General features: G+C 39.6%; 3 protein-coding genes across 4 annotated transcripts; 2 read left to right on the top strand and 1 right to left on the bottom strand.

Moving 5' to 3' along the window:
- The first annotated feature begins 2,311 nt into the window (after nt 1-2,311).
- Nucleotides 2,312-6,156, top strand: LOC135256867 (phospholipase A and acyltransferase 1-like). Of its 2 annotated transcripts, none has more exons than XM_064339099.1 (4): nt 2,312-3,571; nt 4,214-4,352; nt 4,449-4,714; nt 5,548-6,156. In XM_064339099.1, the coding sequence occupies exons 1-4, from the start codon at nt 3,569-3,571 to the stop codon at nt 5,647-5,649; spliced, it is 510 nt and encodes a 169-aa protein (XP_064195169.1). In that variant the 5' UTR covers nt 2,312-3,568; the 3' UTR covers nt 5,650-6,156. The 2 variants fall into 2 exon arrangements, with proteins under 2 accessions (XP_064195169.1, XP_064195170.1); XM_064339100.1 differs by having other exon boundaries at nt 2,314-3,571; nt 4,449-4,636.
- A 1,457-nt stretch (nt 6,157-7,613) lies between these two features.
- gpank1 (G patch domain and ankyrin repeats 1) lies at nt 7,614-10,191 on the bottom strand. The gene is made up of 3 exons (XM_064339098.1): nt 10,001-10,191; nt 8,655-9,311; nt 7,614-8,163 (listed from the first exon to the last, which is right to left on the bottom strand). The coding sequence occupies exons 2-3, from the start codon at nt 9,218-9,220 to the stop codon at nt 7,719-7,721; spliced, it is 1,011 nt and encodes a 336-aa protein (XP_064195168.1). The 5' UTR covers nt 9,221-9,311; nt 10,001-10,191; the 3' UTR covers nt 7,614-7,718.
- Nucleotides 10,192-12,610: 2,419 nt separating this feature from the next.
- On the top strand, nt 12,611-17,311 carry lim2.2 (lens intrinsic membrane protein 2.2). The gene is made up of 5 exons (XM_064339097.1): nt 12,611-12,721; nt 13,807-14,014; nt 14,604-14,741; nt 15,592-15,726; nt 16,411-17,311. Exons 2-5 carry the CDS (start codon nt 13,837-13,839, stop codon nt 16,479-16,481), a joined length of 522 nt encoding a protein of 173 aa, XP_064195167.1. The 5' UTR covers nt 12,611-12,721; nt 13,807-13,836; the 3' UTR covers nt 16,482-17,311.
- Nucleotides 17,312-17,353: the final 42 nt, after the last annotated feature.

The following is a 17,353-nucleotide window of genomic DNA, read 5'->3' as shown; positions in this document are numbered from 1 at the left end:
ATGTTGCTTTGGAAAAGCCATTGATGCCATTGGCTTTTGCAAATTGAACAGTCAGTAATGAATCCCTGACTTCCTTATCAGAAGCTGCCAGTTTGAAAGACTTTTAATTTATTCCATTAAAATAGTCTCATCATGTTGTGAAATGAGAGGCTTAATATGCGTGTATGTATATTCCTTTATTATGCCCTTGACCCATCTTTGTAGTGTGGACTTTGACACATTCCATGACCTTGTCAACAACTTCTGCTGAAGAACCTGGCCTGCCTCAGCTTGCTCTCTATACTCGTGTGTCGCTCCCATCACTCTTCTGGTTGAGTTGTCTTCCTCTAGCATGCTTTCTCATCTCTCTGCCTGTCTCTTTAGTACCATTCACTACGTACTTCATTTTAATAAGGTAGTTGCAAATCATAATTAATTTTTTCATTTGTTTTTGTCTAATGAATCAAAATATGTATATATCAACAATCACTATTGCAATCTACCCTCTCTATACCCAACGTGTATCATAGTTTAAATACATATAGCTTTATCTTTTATTTCATTCTCAAGTAAAAAAAAAAAAATTAAAGAGGACTCAAAAAAGCTTCCCCCAGCCCCCACAATGACATCACATCAATGAAATCATGTGATTTTGATCACACGGTTTGTCTGAAAGCTTAGTAGTAATTATTTTGATTTGCAAATTGTCAGCAGGAAACAAACATATAAAAGCTTATTTTGCATACAGCTCAAAGCCATCCAGCTTGTGCCTTTTGATTGTGGTAATGGTGCAATCGTGATCTTTATTAAAGCTGGCTTTATTCACTTTACCATGTATTTGTATTCCATTTAAGGGTAATTGAAATGAACATACAGTTTTGAAGCTAGCAGTTTGTTTTTTTGTTTGGTTTTTTTTTGAAATGTTGAAATGATATGTTGATATTAATGTTAACTTCCATTTGTAGATCAGATGACGGCATTTGTTCACAGCCATGAGAATGAATGATTGTACATAGATTGGACAGGTTTGCTCATTTTTAATTAGCTTTTAGTAAGAATGTGTATGCCATGTTAGCTTCAGCATATGTCACTCACATACATCACTTCTGGAAATTTTGGGTCGCAGTTTAAAATCATGCATTCCAGAAATGATTGACTTAACACATTCAGTAATATGACAATTCTGCTTAATGTTCTCTTTAAGACTATGCTAAATTTAGCCCTGGGGGGTGATGTTCTGCCAGCACAGCATATTTCATTAAAATGTGTGATATTTTCATACCTAGGTATATTACCCTCAATGTGCCAGTCTCACGTTTTACCATTAGGTGTGAGATTTATTTTATGAGCTATGAGCTAGCCAGCTGTTTATGAAATGGGAAAGGTGTAGCTTGGGATAATTGTACTCATTTTAACATGCATTTTGTTTGGGGGTTGTTCTCTTCCTGGAAAGCTAGCTAATGTGCCCATTTTAATGAAAGACCTGAAATTAATTCCTTTTGTGAAACTCTGAAAAGTGGCAAATTCTCAGTGCTGCACAGGTATAGCACATGCTCACAAACTTTGCAAAAGGCATACCTGCCATCATAACAAACCATGATGCTCTGGTGGATTAGCCTTTTATCTTTTATGTGATTGATCATATTAAGTTTGGGGCAACTGGGCAACTGTAGCAAGTTAAGTATTGTAATATTACATCAATAATGCTATGTGGACTACGATAGCCTGCCATCCCATACTATTTGCTAGCTTTGTTGATTCATTGTTGAAAGTCAGTTTTATTAGTGGTTTTTATGATTTATTACAGAACATTTCCTGAAGCCTGTACTTAGGCTCTCATTCAATAAGGCTTTAGTTGCTGTTACCATAGCCAATTTTGCTGATGGCATTCTGGAAGTGACATTGTGTAACTGAACACCTCACGGCATGAAAGAGCAGATGTGACAAACGCTTCACTATCACCTTGAAAGCAGTAGTTGAAGTACAGCTCGTATGAATGACTGTACAATCTCCAGGACTTGAAAAAGCTATGGCAGATTTACCATAGATTGCTTTGTTGGAAGTTGCACATGTACATGAACGGGGTACAGAGTAAATATAATATTAGCAACAATAGTGATAATTATAATAATTATAGTGGCATTTTATTATATGATTGTACACACATTGTTGTGACACAAAATGTGCGCTTTTTCATTTGTTTCATTTATCTTGCATTGTCCTTGATTTACACGCAATACTGTACTTGTCCAATTATTATTATTATTATCATTATTATTATTATTATTATTGTTGTTGTTATTGTTTCTGTTCATCCTGAAACTGAGGTTGTAAATTACTGTCTGTTGAAAAAAAATGTTGTGTGGTTATATTGCCTAAAGCAAAAGGTTTTTCAAATGTCAATGTTTGATAGACATGCATATGGATACTATAATTATCATTTTCTGATAACAGAAATTACCAACTTTCTTTGCTTTCTCATAGACATTTTCAGTTTTTAGGCACAATTGTTTGGTAGGCTGTTTGTGAATTTTGTGTGTACATGTGTGTATTTATGTCACCCTTTTCATCAGCTTTGTGTTCCAGCACTTTGCACTCTCTAGCAATTTGTCCTCTCTCAGACAAGAAATCAGTACAACCCTGTGTAAAGCAAAATTATCCTACACATCAATTAAATTCAAAACATTCTGCATATGTGTGCAGACCGATTTGCTACATTGCAGAGAGAGTCTGTCCTATTCCCTCTCATGGGAACCTCCATGTTATTAAAATGTGACATTTCAGAGCCAGTAAAACTCAAGTGCTGGGCCGTAGGTACTCTGCTGTCATGCAATGACCTGGAGTTTCAGATTTTGTGCGCTTGTCTGTGACATACAGTCAAAGCTTCAAGTATTGGAGTTCAGCCACATCCGTCTGGGAATCCAGGGTAGGTGGGTAGGTGTTACTACTTGGTTATATCACTCAGAATAACTGTGTTGAATCACTGGTCTGTTGAATTCTATGAGAACTGCAACAGTCCCACTATAGTTATACAGTATTCCAGCGACCGTAAAGCAGCTGTACAAGCCGTAATAGATAAGATACATTACATTACAGTTACATTTGCATTTCACGTGCATCTTACCACACTAGTCGAATGACCCCTCCATCTGTGAGCCGGCCTACTCTTTCAGCACTGCGTCTCGTAATCGGAATATTATCTTCTATTCATGTCCTGTGTTGCATTATGGGACTATGCAAATTGAATTTTAGTGTGATGCATTCAGCTCCTCCTTTTCCTGTGGAGCAAGGTGAAACATCCTTAATAATGCATGCTCGTGCAGAGAGATGTGCTCTCTGTCCTATATCCCATCATGGGCTCTCTTGTGTATCTGTAGATCCTTCTCAACTTGAGCAAATTACATTCCTGCAGTGCCTGTAGTGAACTGACCCAGCTTGCACAACCCTTGTGTTTTATTGGCGCTGGGCGAGGAACTGAGGGGACACTTAAGCTCAAACAGAAGAGGAATGTTGCACCACCCGATGCAGAGGAGGACATTTATCTGTACTCATCTGGTGCTGCTGGGAGACAGAGGGCTGCAGACTCATTATGGTATGGTACTGAGCTCTCACAGTTGTAACTTTGGTCATCTTGGACACTGTTTGCTGTCTAGTGTTTTGGTGCTTTTGTGCTTGGAAAGTGGAGCAGACATTACTTGAGTTCTATCACATTAAGTGACGCACACTGTTGTCGCTGCTTGTAGTCATTGTTCTGCTACAAATAAGGGATACAGAGAACTTTATACTGATTATGGATGTGATCTTGTGCCTCTGTAATTAAGTGATGAATAAACTTGTCAGCTGTAGCATTTTAAGCTGAAAATTCATTTTAATTTAATATACCTGTGTTTAATGTGGTAGCATTATAAAGTAATATGTGAAGTAATTTCAGTGATTGTCAAACTTAATTGTGGGGGACCTCTGACCACAGCTGCTTCCTATTCTTTTGCTGTATGTAACAGGGAATGTGTCATCAAATCTGACTTTTGTGTATTGTGCTTTAAAAAGACAGGATAGTTTCTGAAAATGTAAATGGATACTGCTGCTTAGACCTGACATTTCTGACCACATCAGTTAACATTTGAAACAATCTTCTGAAGTGACCTCAATACAGTATCTCTATAGTGTGTACTACAATGGAATTCCAGTTAATAAATGCAGCTTGATTTTGTACCCACCTCTTCACCCTCTGTAGATGGCGTATAATGACCTTGACACCTTTGACACCCGTGGGAGTCCCCAACCCGGTGACCTCATTGAGATCTTCAGACCAGCCTATCAGCACTGGGCTCTGTACCTGGGCAATGGTTACATCATCAACCTGGAGCCAGTGGGTCAGTACAGTTATAAGTACTCTTTTGGTAAACTCTAGTGTTTTCTAGTAGTGTCGTTGTAATTTGCTGACATATGCTGTGCCTATCCCTCCCCAGGAAAGATCCAGGTGGGCAAGTCCAGTCTGAAGTCTGTGTTGAGCCAGAAAGCAGTCATTCGCTTGCAGCTGCTGAAGGAGGTTGCTAGGGGTGACTCATACCGCATTAACAACAAATATGATGACGACCACACCCCCCTGCCCATCTGCGACATTGTTCAACGAGCCCGGCTCTACATTGGTCACGAGGTGCCCTACGACGTACTGTGCAGCAATTGTGAACACTTTGTCACCCTACTGCGCTATGGAGAAGGCGTTTCTGAGCAGGTCTTTCTCTCATATGGATCTTTTTTTCAGTGGTGACAAAGAGCAGCTTGATGAACCCAGTCAAGGACACAGCTAATATTTGCAGTCAGCTCATTGCAACCAAATAAAGCTTAACTAAGGACACCACCCAAAAAAAAGCAGGTCAGCAGATTGAAGAATCATAGATGTAAATTAGCTAAAGGTTTTTTGTTTTTTATTGTGAAAAGGGTAACTAAGTGGAACACCCTGCCAGGTGCTTTAGTAGAGACAGAAACTCTTTTTCTTTACACCAGTGGTTCCCAAACCAGTCTTTGACATGCTTAACGGGTTAACACATCACCTGCATCTTGTTAAAATGTAACCCGTCAAATATAGAAATATGGGATTAAAATGTTAATATACCTACATATACAGTGCCAGACATACGATTTAAATTGACGGGTGTGGATGTCAATGGAACGTGCACTCTTATTTGACTGAAATAACTTGGTATATATATATCTTACAAGACCACCTCAACCCTTCTCAAAACCTACATTGTGCCCTTACCCCTGGTTTGAGAACCACTGTGCTCAACAGCCAGCAAATGACAAAAAATATTCTCTTCCACTCTCCACAGCCTTACACTGCAGTAGGTTAAAAACGCTGAGCCAGCACATTGGATTTAGGGCATCACTTTCAAATGTCCCTGCTCCTCATCAGTACTTTAAACTGCCTGCAATGCACTATTACTATAAACCTGCATCACATAATTGCCTGTGTCATATTACATACTGGTGGAAAGTCTCAGTCTGACACAATGTAACTGAACGCTAGAATGAATGCCAAATGATACCACTCTCTTGTCTCCTCAGGCAACCTGGGCCATTGAGGCCCTCAGTTTGGTGACAGCGGCTGCAGGTGCATTGTCTGTGCTGGGAATGATCAACCCCCACTACCGAAACAGGCCATTCTAACCCCTGCTGTATACCTCTTCTGAGTTGCATTAGGCTATCGTTGTCTTTGAGCATAAATGTCCCAAACTGCCCTCTTGGTCCAGTTGACCTCTTATGTTGCAGATCATGCCTGCAAGATACTCACAGCTTAGGTTTTATGATATATTTTATGATATATAATGCACATTGTAAGATGAGAAGAGAGAATACAGGTTGCTGAACAGACAGTTTTTATACATGCCATGGTGCAGTTCTTTAATTCTAAGATGTTAAGATGTTCTAAGTGCAGACGTGAAAAATAAAAGTAGTATCTTGTGAATTCTTAAAAGATATACATAAAGTCATTTGAAAGAATGACTGATGGCATTGTGAAATTATTCTTGCACTTTTGCTCCAAAGACAAAATTATATTGCTAATTTAACCATCTAACAGCTAACATTTGACTCTTCGGTCTTCATCAGAACAACCTGCTCAGTCCACACAGGTCTGTTTAAATATTAAACCTTATGGAACCCATACGTATACAAGATAAGCACATCCCAGATACATGTTTGAAGAAGGCAGTTCATAGAACCTAGGGCCGTGTCCAAAATGGCATACTTGCCTACTGTTGAGTATTTAAGTTGATTACACTGGATTGGAAAGTTAAGTATTTAAAATTGTATCACACAGAGAAGAGGCAGAGCCATCTTTAGGTCCTATAAATCAGAGAGGAAGAGGCAGGTCCTTTTTACTACAAGGGCCTGACATTTTATGACACTTCATCAGTACTATTGAAAAAATAGGATGGATATTTTTTTCTATTTTGACCATTGCATACTAAAGAATAAAACAGTAAACAGCAGGTAGTATGTTTAGTCGGCAGTACGTGTTTTGAGGACACAGTAGTTAGAATGCTGTTTCTGACACTACCTAGGACACTGTATAGAAAAGATGGTTGAATATATATATATATATATATATATATATATATATTTTTTTTTTTTTTTTAATCTTCACATATTCAAACAAGAAGCAGAATAACAAGCATACTAGATATGCCTACCAATCGCCTATCAATTACAAATATAATTTTCTAATACAAACTAATTATTCAAGCCAAATTGCCAAAATTCAGACATACGGCTTTATACCAAATACTTTAACGTCTTTAAAGCATAACTGTGCAAGTTTTCATTCTGGATTTTCAAATGTGACATTTTTACTCTACACCTTTTTCCCAGGACTTTTCGGAGTGTATATGCACATTCTCTCATCTTCAAATTATTCTTCTTAAAATGATGCAAGCATAGTACAAATTAAATTGTATAAATTAAAGTAAAATTCCCCTCCTTGCTGTGTGGTGATTAAATTCTTATTTAATCAGGTGGTTCCCACCTAGTGAAAATAAAAATATGAAGAAAATGTCTTGCATTGAAAAAACAATTTCCTATGAAATGAAATGTTATTTCCGCTTGTTTTGTAACTTCACAAACTCCTAATCAAAAAATGTGCAACCAAGCTTACAAATTGTTATCTTTACTCGCTATATCACATAATACAGGCCATGTGTAGTCATGGCAGCTCCAATCATATTTTGAATATTTTTTTAAGACCATAAAATAACTCCCAGTAACTAGTAAAATAACTACCATAACTAATATTTTCTTTTCTCTGAACAATTACTTTAAACTACACAAACTCATTATTTCTATGAACATGACTCCTTTACACAATCCACATTTCTTAGCCCCCTCATATTTCAAATCAAAGGTTTTTTTTTTTTAGATAAATATATTGTCACAGAAATATGAACTACTCTAAACAGGAGTAATGCCTTTGAGCTGCAAGATGAACCTGAAGATGCTTCCAATCACTGACAGCATTAGGAAGTCTGTTACAGTACACTGGGTCCTGAAAAATCAAGTACTATCACCCTACTGTGCCACTGATCACACAGAAATGTTTAGCTGCTCGCTGAATCAAAAAATATATACTTGTAACATAAAGTAACCAATTGTTTTATTAAAATAAATGCATGTAAAAGAGGTAGCACCTTTGCCAGACAATCCCACTTGAATTAGAATGTACATTTATGTGGGAAAACAGATTAAAGATCGAAGGATGTGCGAAAGTCCCGCTCCCAGTTCCTGTCCTTCTCTTCCTGTCTCCTCTCAGCCCTGCGTCCCAGTGTGGCCCCTCTCTCCATGCGGCCCTTGGGAACCCGCTTCACTGCCTGCGCGTCCTTGGCCTTGAAGTGCGTGACACGGGCCTTGGGGGCGGGGCCGTAGCCCAGCCCTCCCTGGTCCCTCTTCAGCACCGTCTGGATGGGGTCCTTTCGGCCCACCCCCTCAGGCCCCAGCCCCACCCTTGGGTCCCAGCCCTCACGGAGCATCATGCGGTAGCCGGCGCTAGAGGGGGGAAGGCAGTACTGGGGGGTGGGTGGAGGTCGACGCAGGCTGAACTGGTGTAGAGTGGAGCTCTGGTGTGTTTCCATGCTCTCGCTGTACTGGGTCCCACAGACCGAACACCACTGGGGCTGGGAGGCAGAGACACTGGAGAAACATATAGTGTTAGAGAGAAAAATAAAAAAAGAGAAAGAGCAAGTGCCCATTCATTAATGCTTTATGCAAAAATGTTCTGAAATTCACCTTTTCTAGCAATTAATTATAAACTCGTAGTAATTATAAACTCGTTTGTGGTTGACAACTTGTAATTGATAGAAAACCTTGACATATCATGTTACAAAGTAAATGAACAAGCATTGCAGGTTTGTATTTCCCCAAATTGAGAGATGAAATCTAGGTCAACCTTTTTCAAACTCACAAAATTAGTTAAGAGTAGTTCAGCTCTCTCTTCCCATTGTTTATGCAACCATTTCACATACCATTCAAGAGTTTGTGTGTGGTCTACAGTTTGCCATATGATATTCACTGCTTTATGCTGATTCATAACACTCTTGCCCATTGAACCCAATTTAGTTGTGTTATTAAACCAAAATAAAAACAGGTGTGAAGGTGAGTCTCAGGACGGAGTCAGTACTGACCTTCTTGTGTTTCTGGGCGTGTCTGAACGAACACCATAGCTATCCAGCTCTCTCACCACCTCCACGTGACCAGCTTGGTCAGCCAAGTCGCGCGCGTCTCGACCCTGAGTGTCCACCACCCCGACCCAAGCCGCGCCCTTGTCCAGAAGAAGCCTCACGGCCCTCCGCTGCCCCGCATAGCTTGCGCACATGATGGCCGTCCAGTAATACGTGTCCTTAAAGTTTATGTCGCATCCCTTCTTCTCCAGTAGCTCCCTGAGTCCAGGCAGATCTCCCTCTTGGGCGCATTTCAGCAGCCTGTGTCCGTCCCTCTCAGAGGCCACGGCGGTGGGGCGGGGCTGCTCCCTCCTGCTGCCGTGCGCCCTTTCAGGGTCGGTGGTCCTCCTCCTCTTCTCCCTCCTGCCCTCCCTCGCTGTGCTTCCCTCCTCTATAAGACTCTGGTAAAAATGCCTGGCCTCCTCTCCACTTTTAATGCTCTGCCAGTCTTCCAGGCGCCTCCTCCTGTCGCTTCCCAGCCAGCACCCACTTGTCTCTTTGGCAGCAGTGAATCTGATCAGGCCATTCATGGCTGCACACTGTCATCACAAACCTTGTTGCAGAGTTGCTCTCGTGGCCACTGCTAGCCAAACACACGCCGTAAGTTTGTGGTTGTACACCCTTAAGAAAAGAACATAAGCATTGGATAGGTCACTCAAATAGGCCAGCCTAATGTGTCATTGGTAGCACATGAAATACAATGGAACAGAATCATGCGGTTGCTGCAGTTAGACATTTGCAGAAGTCAAGGCAAAATATAACATATTGTTCACTAACTCATATTTGAATCAGTCCCATTGGTTTTGTATCCCTTTACTCAACCCCAAAAAAACATAATGCACCTATAATTTATAGCCTAAGTCAGTTCAGTAAAAACTACACACGCTTTTATGTTTAAATTGCCAACATTACTCGTTACTTCACCGAAATTGCCACGTTAAGAGTTTCTTTAGACATTAATTCAATGTAAGCTGCAATTACGGCGTATTTTCCTTTCTAAATTTAGCCCACGGAATAGTTTAATTTTTAAGACAAATTACTGTAACACTGGTAACGTCAGACTACCGTTACACTTAAACAACGCGATACAGGAAAACAAACAAGTCAGAAAAACGCAAGTAAAGATTTAATTATGTCAGTTAAATCAAGTTATACTAATGTAACGTTAGTTACGGTCGCTTTCGTGGTGTAAACTGAAATTAATCTGTAAAGGATTTCCAACATTCGATGGTCCGAAAAACGTTAGCTAACCAGTTTTGCAAAAATGTGTAAAGGCTACATATAGCTGACCTAACTATAAATTCACATACCTGACATCGGTGGTCAGCTTCAATCTGTTGTTGGTAAGTAGTCTACATAACGTAGCAGCATGTAGACCACATTAAACGGATTTAACAAATAAATAAAACATAGAAAATGGTACGTCGATTCAACCGAAACAAACACCGGAAACCCAGGGAAACACACTGGCGAATTTTGATGACGACATTGAATGCGTCTGACGTTAATTACGTACGTAATCACGTGTTTAACCTCTTCGTGCAGGTCCAAATCTGGCCAATCCTCAGCCATTTAGGGCGCGTTCTATTTAAGTCTTTATCAGAGCCAGTTCACACGGTCTATGGTTCCGACAGTAAGCATAGGCTAGGTCAGGAAGTTATTGTAAATCAACCTAGGAGACAAGTGCAATATAAGTGCTGGATTGAGATGCAAGTGTACAGTAACATGAAAGTGCTACAGGAACAAATTAGAAGGATTCAAATGATAGAAGCGATCTTAGATTTGGAGTGCCCTGCAGAATAATGATAGTTAGTCCAGGTACAGTCTGAAGAGATGCGGGGAATGATTCATGGAGGAATAGGGAGTTTGTTCCACCACTGTGGAGCTAGGGTGGAGATCACATATATAGAACAGATAAAACTATACATGTCATAGATCATAAACTCCTTGACCACAACTGTGCAAAACCCAAGGGTGATATGTGGAACTACTACTACTAAAGAAATATGAAGCAAAAAAGAAAGCAGTGTACTCTGGTGTCCCTTAGTGTCTCCATGTCTATCCAAAATACCTAAATTGTGCATTGCTGTACATCATAATATAATCAGATATTGCAGTAGAATCAACCATTTTGACTCATGAAATTCACTTCTGCATCATTATCAAGTGGGAATTACTATCTTCATCTCAGGGATCTTTAATATTGTAGTGAATATTATTTCTGACTGGATGTTATATACATCATTACAATAGGCTCATTAAAACGTCAGTCATCATTGTTCACTAAGCTAACCAATAAGAATCCTTGTAACACCTTTGTCATTTTCTTTTACAATATACTGTGTATACAGTTCAGATGTTGTATTCACGTAAACAGTAGCTTGGAGATCATGGTATTGATGACATATAATTCCATCTGTGCCCAAGCATAAACACCATTATTTGTTTTTTGTGTCTTTTCCAAATTCATAAATCATTCTCCCAAAAAACGTTTCATTTTTTGCTACCAGGAGTGAGGGGTACCTCCTTAAATAAGCAACCATTAATTAATTTAAACTTTCAGATATTTAGCTAGAGTTGATACCTTAACCTGTGGTACTGTCAGGCTTGTACAAGTGTCAGACTCTGTCCAATCGTAGCTGGGCAGATTTGCGAGGGGCACATTTTGGACGAAAGCAGGTGCAAAAAAATAACACGACTGTGAGTGAGTTCCATGACACTGAAGGTCATAGTTTTTATATCTATGGTTGAAGGATGGCTGAGTTTCTTTTCTTTGTTTTTGGTATTATATCAATTTTAGGATATGTATTCGCCCATTAATCGCAGAATGCCCTGATACCCAACATTTTAAAGCCTAGATAAATATCTAAAATATCCATATTAAAAAGTGATATCCATTCATAAGAAGAGGAATGAAACCCAAACCACGATCATTGTTTTAAAACCCCTTTTCATATGAGAAACTCAAAATTCAGAATACAGCATCCACCATGTGTCCTTTCCCTACCCGGGCGTGATATGGATGTTGTAATATTACAAAAGTTTATCATGTTAATATAGCTTCTTGTGGGGAATTCTCACATTGATGGAATAGCAATAAACTCAGAGGTGTGTGTGTGTGTGTGTGTGTGTGTGTCAGGTTTGCCAAGTCTCATGCATCTGATGAGACACTCAGGCGTTCAGCCTTTATCTCACACTCTCACGCTTCTCCAGAAATCTCATGCCAGAGCTATTTACAGATTTCCAAATGAAGAAAATTGTGCACAGATCCATTACACCGGACCAGCTGCCCAAAGTTACATATCATATCACATATTTATCTCTGCACTATTTAGTTTTATTTGATTAATCTAGGTTATGGCAGTAGATTTTATTGTTGATTCCCTGAAAACATTTGCAATTAATTGCCTATTAATAAATTAATTGAAAATGAGAAAAAGGTTCTTATTTTCTCATTTTATGGGTAGAAAAAGATGTGTACAATGCATGTAAGCATGTGTGTGTGCAAGACAGTCTCAAATGGAAAATCTCACTCCAGCCAACTGACCAAAGTTGGCAACTCTGGTATGTGTGTGTGTGTGTGTGTGTGTCTTTGTGTGTCTGTCTCTATTTGTCTGTTTCCAACCCGACACAACCTGATCCCAACAGGGAGTCCCATGACGCCAAGTGTTGCTAGGGCTGATCAATGACTTTCGAAGGGAGACATGGATTGATAAAACAACACTGAGAGAGTGCTGTGAAATCGAAGGGTGTTGGAAGCAGGTGATGATGGAAGCGGGTGAAGAAAGTAAAGAATGCAGGGGGATGAGTAGAAGAGGAAGTAGAGGAGAGGGACAATTGCGGGTGTGAGATGGTGGGCGAGACAGAGTGGGCCAGGGGGGATTACTATCTCTCACATGTTGCGCTGGATCATTCGGCTCTATTGTGGCCAGAACAATGCGGGCACGCAGGGCAGGGCTTAAAAGGATAGGCACAGGCGACCAGGCACACAGTGGATGCCTGTGAAGTGAGGGAACTGCTGAAAAACCAAGGTATCTGAAACTTTGCACCTCTTCATTGGCATGTGTGATATCAGTGACATAGATACAGGTTGGGAACAGCAGGACACTTCTAATTACACAGAATTATGAATGTATTAATGAATCTTCAGAAATCTACTTAAGTAAGCTTATAGGTAAAAGTTTTTTCATGTTATACTATCATTGGGAGACTCACACTCTCCAGCTTTTTGCCATGTAGTGCACTCAATAGGGACCGCTAATATTGGCAGAAAAATGTATGTGCACGCTTAAATTGTCAGTTGTCATTTTTTAACAATTATTTTTCTCACTATTGTGGACATTATTGGATTATTTATTAATCATTGCATTGGGAGGGGCAAGCAGCTATTAAGATTTGGTCACTTCAAAACACAAAATCAGATGAAAAGGTGTTCCACTAATTCAGTGTTTGCATTTGTTTGAAGTGCTTAACTGGGTATGTTAAGGCAAAGGCAACATTTTATTGGCAAACACTGTGTTGAAGATTCAGGTTTATTTCACAGATGAAAGCTTGTTCAAAAGCTGTAAATAGTTTGCAGTGTGTTATGTCATGGTGTTCTGTGTTGTGCTCAAAGCTGGTTTTTGAATTGAGCAATTGATGGGGCACTGTTGTCACTGTTTCATTCCTGTGACACATGTGTGCAATGTGCTGACCCAGGCTGTTCTGTGCAAACCAGGTCACATTTATGGCTATCTTGCACTAGCACTGAATCACAAAGAGAATGAATAGCCCCACTCCCACCCTGTTTCACAACACAGCACAGCATACTGAGACTATATTGCTTCATTACAGTGAACCCAAGCTCTTCATTGATAAGTACCAAAAGATTATTTGGTGATTGGCCACTGGTTTGATTCTACATTGGTTTAATTATATGCTTGTAATTGTCACCAACTTAGACAGAAAACAGTACAAGCGTTGTACACTTGTATTTGTGCAGCATAAGGGTTTATTCTACATTTACATGGAAAAAGGTGACATCCATTTCCTCTCTCCTTTTTTCTCTATTAGGAAAAACATGCGTTCTCTCACTCTCACTCACTCTTTTCTTCCTATTGATAACGGCTGCATTTAGGAGGACTGTGCAATCCCAGGCTGCTCCTTGATGCTGTACACTCTAGCAGGTGGGGGCACACTTTGTGGTGTGGCTGCCCTAGTGCTGCTGATTGTCTCTACATCGACCGATTTTTGGATGCAATATCGCTACTCTGGAAGTTCAGCCAATCAAGGCCTCTGGAGGTTTTGCATCAATCACAAGTGCCATGCTCACACTGTCACTGTTGGTAAGCTGACAACTATATTATGGTTTATGTGTACTATAGCAGAATACTAAGCAAACATGTTTGTAAATTGTGTTTTTTTCAATAAAAACATTATTATTATTATTATTATTATTATTTAATGAACTGCAGGGAAACTTATTAGGCCATGGTCCTATAAATCAGTAGCCACTAGAGAGTTTGAAATGACAGAGGCAGACATACTTTTGAACCAACTGTGTCTCACATTGTAATGTTTTCTTTTTTCATGTCACATTAGAGAATGTCCAGTAAAAAAAGTAGATGAGACAGATGTCCATTTATTAAAATCAATTGAAATGCAGCTAAAAATACCTTTACAAGGTAATCCCTTTGTTAAGAGCAGGTATAATTATCTCTCTGTTGGTATTAATTTTCATGCTTGATTGTTAATCTTACTAAGTAAAGGGAAATGGGTCGAGATAAATGATTAGCTGAAAGGTTAGGCTTCTGCCTACTATTTCCAGCTGAATGTTTTGGACTATGTTATGCTGAGGTTTGTGTTAGAAAAGGTGGCTGTATCTTGTGTAACTAGTGGTTGCTGACAGGTGACTATGCATTTATCATCACGCAGCATTCTGGGATGCAACTCGAGCCTTCATGCTGCTGTCTGTTCTGAGCTGCTTTGCTGGGGTGCTGCTGGGCCTCAGCGCCTTCGCCAATGGAACCAGTAGACGAGTGAGGACTGGAGGAATTGCACTGATACTCTCTGGTGAGAGAGAGAGAGGCAGAGAGAGACACAGAGAAGGATAGAGTGAGAGAGAGAGAGAGACAGAGAGCGAGAGAAAGAGAGAGTGTGGGGAGTGTGAGAGAAAGAGAGAAAGATACGGGGGGTGGGCGGGCAAGAGGGATGGCAAGGACAAAATATAGTATATAAAGGGAGCAAGACGCAGAGGGCGATATTTGGAGATTTGGCCCACTCAGTTCTATGTCAAACCGAAGTAGTTTTCTAGAACATTAACACTAACCGGCTAACTATAGTAACATCATATCCATTACCGGTTATAACTCATTTAAATTATTTTTGCTCGCTGTACAAGTTTGAAAATCTCTTTGGCTTGCTGGTTAGCTTAACTATCATTCACATAGTGGCAGGTGCCGTGCAGGTGTACCAAATGATACTGTAATGTATGGGCATAATAATAGTGTAATTCACATTAACAGTGAAGTATTCTACAGGCATAAACCTATACTCCAACGCTGTATTGTGTACCCAATAGTGTATTATTCCTACAGAACTGTATCATTTGTTTGCAACAAACATTTCCACCAAGCCAGAATTCACAACTAGGTGACAGTGTATAATCATGGCTTCATCTGCTACAACGGTAGCTTTTTCTAGGTAGCAAGGTCATGGCTATTTATAATTTTATGCTAACTTGAAACTTTGCTTTAGTTTGATACCACTGTTGATTACCTGCAGAACTAAAATGTGTTTTTTAAACAATTTTTTTTCATTATTTTCCCACTCGGATACCCCTATCAAACCTGCCTTTTGTCTAGTATGTTTAAAATCCTTGTTCTTTCTGTCTCTTAATCCTCTCAATTTTTTGATCTCCTAGGGTTCCTTGCACTGTTAGCTTTGTCCATATATACAGGGGTCACTGTTAACTTTTTTGGCAAGCGGTTCCTTGACTGGCGCTTCTCCTGGTCCTACATCTTGGCCTGGGTGGGCATCATCTTGGCCTTTGCTGCTGGTAAACTACCTTTCCCACCCATCATTTTACTGGTTAATTTTTATACAAACACAGATCTAGATATACTATGCAGGCCTGGTGGAGGTGAATAACACTGACATATTCTATATAGTTTCCAACCCACTGGACTATATCGGCCAACCAGAATGTTGAAGTCTCAACCAGAATGTTTCTTGTTTGCCACAATTAAGAAAATGCAGTACCTACTGAATTAGGTAATTTGGCATTGATTTTGTACATTGATTTTGTGCCATTTAGAAGTAGTAGGTAAATATGTTGGTACACTATCGAACGGATTGTGATGTCTGCCTATTCAATACACAATTATGGTACATTAACTTGCACAACAAAAGCATTGTGATTGGAGTTGAAGATATGGAGAGTATTGATCACGGACATTTTAATTATTTGAAGAACTACTGGGTTTAAAGAATTGCATTGTTAGATGAACTGAAGTGTTCAGAATTGTAGATGAGGGAGAGGAGTCACACATTGAGTATGGTAATAGGTGCTCCAATGAAATGGATTTGTATGAGCAGCCATTATATGCTATAAACAGTTAGTTAATCAGTTAAAACTCAACTGTTTTCATGACCCATCGAAAGGTCCAAACATGACGTTTGGTAAGTATACTGATTTAAAGTGTTGATCTTGTGTGATTTATAGTGTTCTCTCATCCTCCAGGGGTGTTCCAGATGTGCGCTTATCAGAAGAATGCCACTGGGCCACCTACTCCCAACATTGCAGAAAGCTAAACACACTCGCTTCCAAATCACCACCACATGACCCACATCACAAACAGCTAAACATCCTCATCTCCACATCACCATCACACTACCCAACATCACAGAAAGATAAACACATTCACCTCCAAATTAACATCACACAACCCATCATGACAGACAGCGAAACACACTCACCTCTAAATCACTGCCACACCCAAAATCTCAGGTAACTGGACACACTCACCTTCCAATCACCCTGACATAAAGTATACTTCCCCAGAGTGTAGTCCATAACCCATATTAAATTTACCCTTTTTTGGCTTGCAATTTGGCTGGTTCATGTGAAAACATGTACCAGGTAGTATCTGTGAGATCTCACAAAACAGTATTTCGGAGTGTCTCTCAAAACAAATTACAGTTTTGTTTCATGTTGAAAATCTCATGATTGGAACTTCGGCCAGTTGGAAATCATTGCCATTCCTTTGTCTCCTAATGTGTCAATGGCAATTCAAGTGCCCCATAACACCTGACAATTACGACCATGGAGACTGGCTCCCAACTGATAGCTCATTTTTTCACTAAACAAAGTCAGGTAATTTTCCACAACCATGAGCCATGATCATAATCATTAGAACAAGTAAAAAAAAAAAAAAAAAAAAGATCTGATTACAGAAGCAAAATTTGGAATTCTGGTAAAAAAAAACAAAAAAAAAAAACAGTAAAAATTTCAAGTAGTCACATACAGTATTGTGTTTGTGAAATGAGCCCCTGAATAGAAACCCAACAATAACAATAGAATTGTTCATTATACTTGCCTGAACTAGCTTTGGCCAAAAAATAAAAGGACAATTTACAGTCAATTGGAACTGGGCAGCCTCTTTTTTTACAGTTGAGGCCAAACG

The sequence above is a fragment of the Anguilla rostrata genome, chromosome 6 (genome assembly GCF_018555375.3).
Source record: "Anguilla rostrata isolate EN2019 chromosome 6, ASM1855537v3, whole genome shotgun sequence".
In the NCBI taxonomy this organism is placed as follows: domain Eukaryota; kingdom Metazoa; phylum Chordata; class Actinopteri; order Anguilliformes; family Anguillidae; genus Anguilla; species Anguilla rostrata.
Note: the sequence above shows the minus strand (reverse complement) of the source record. Positions and strands in the feature narration are given on the sequence as shown.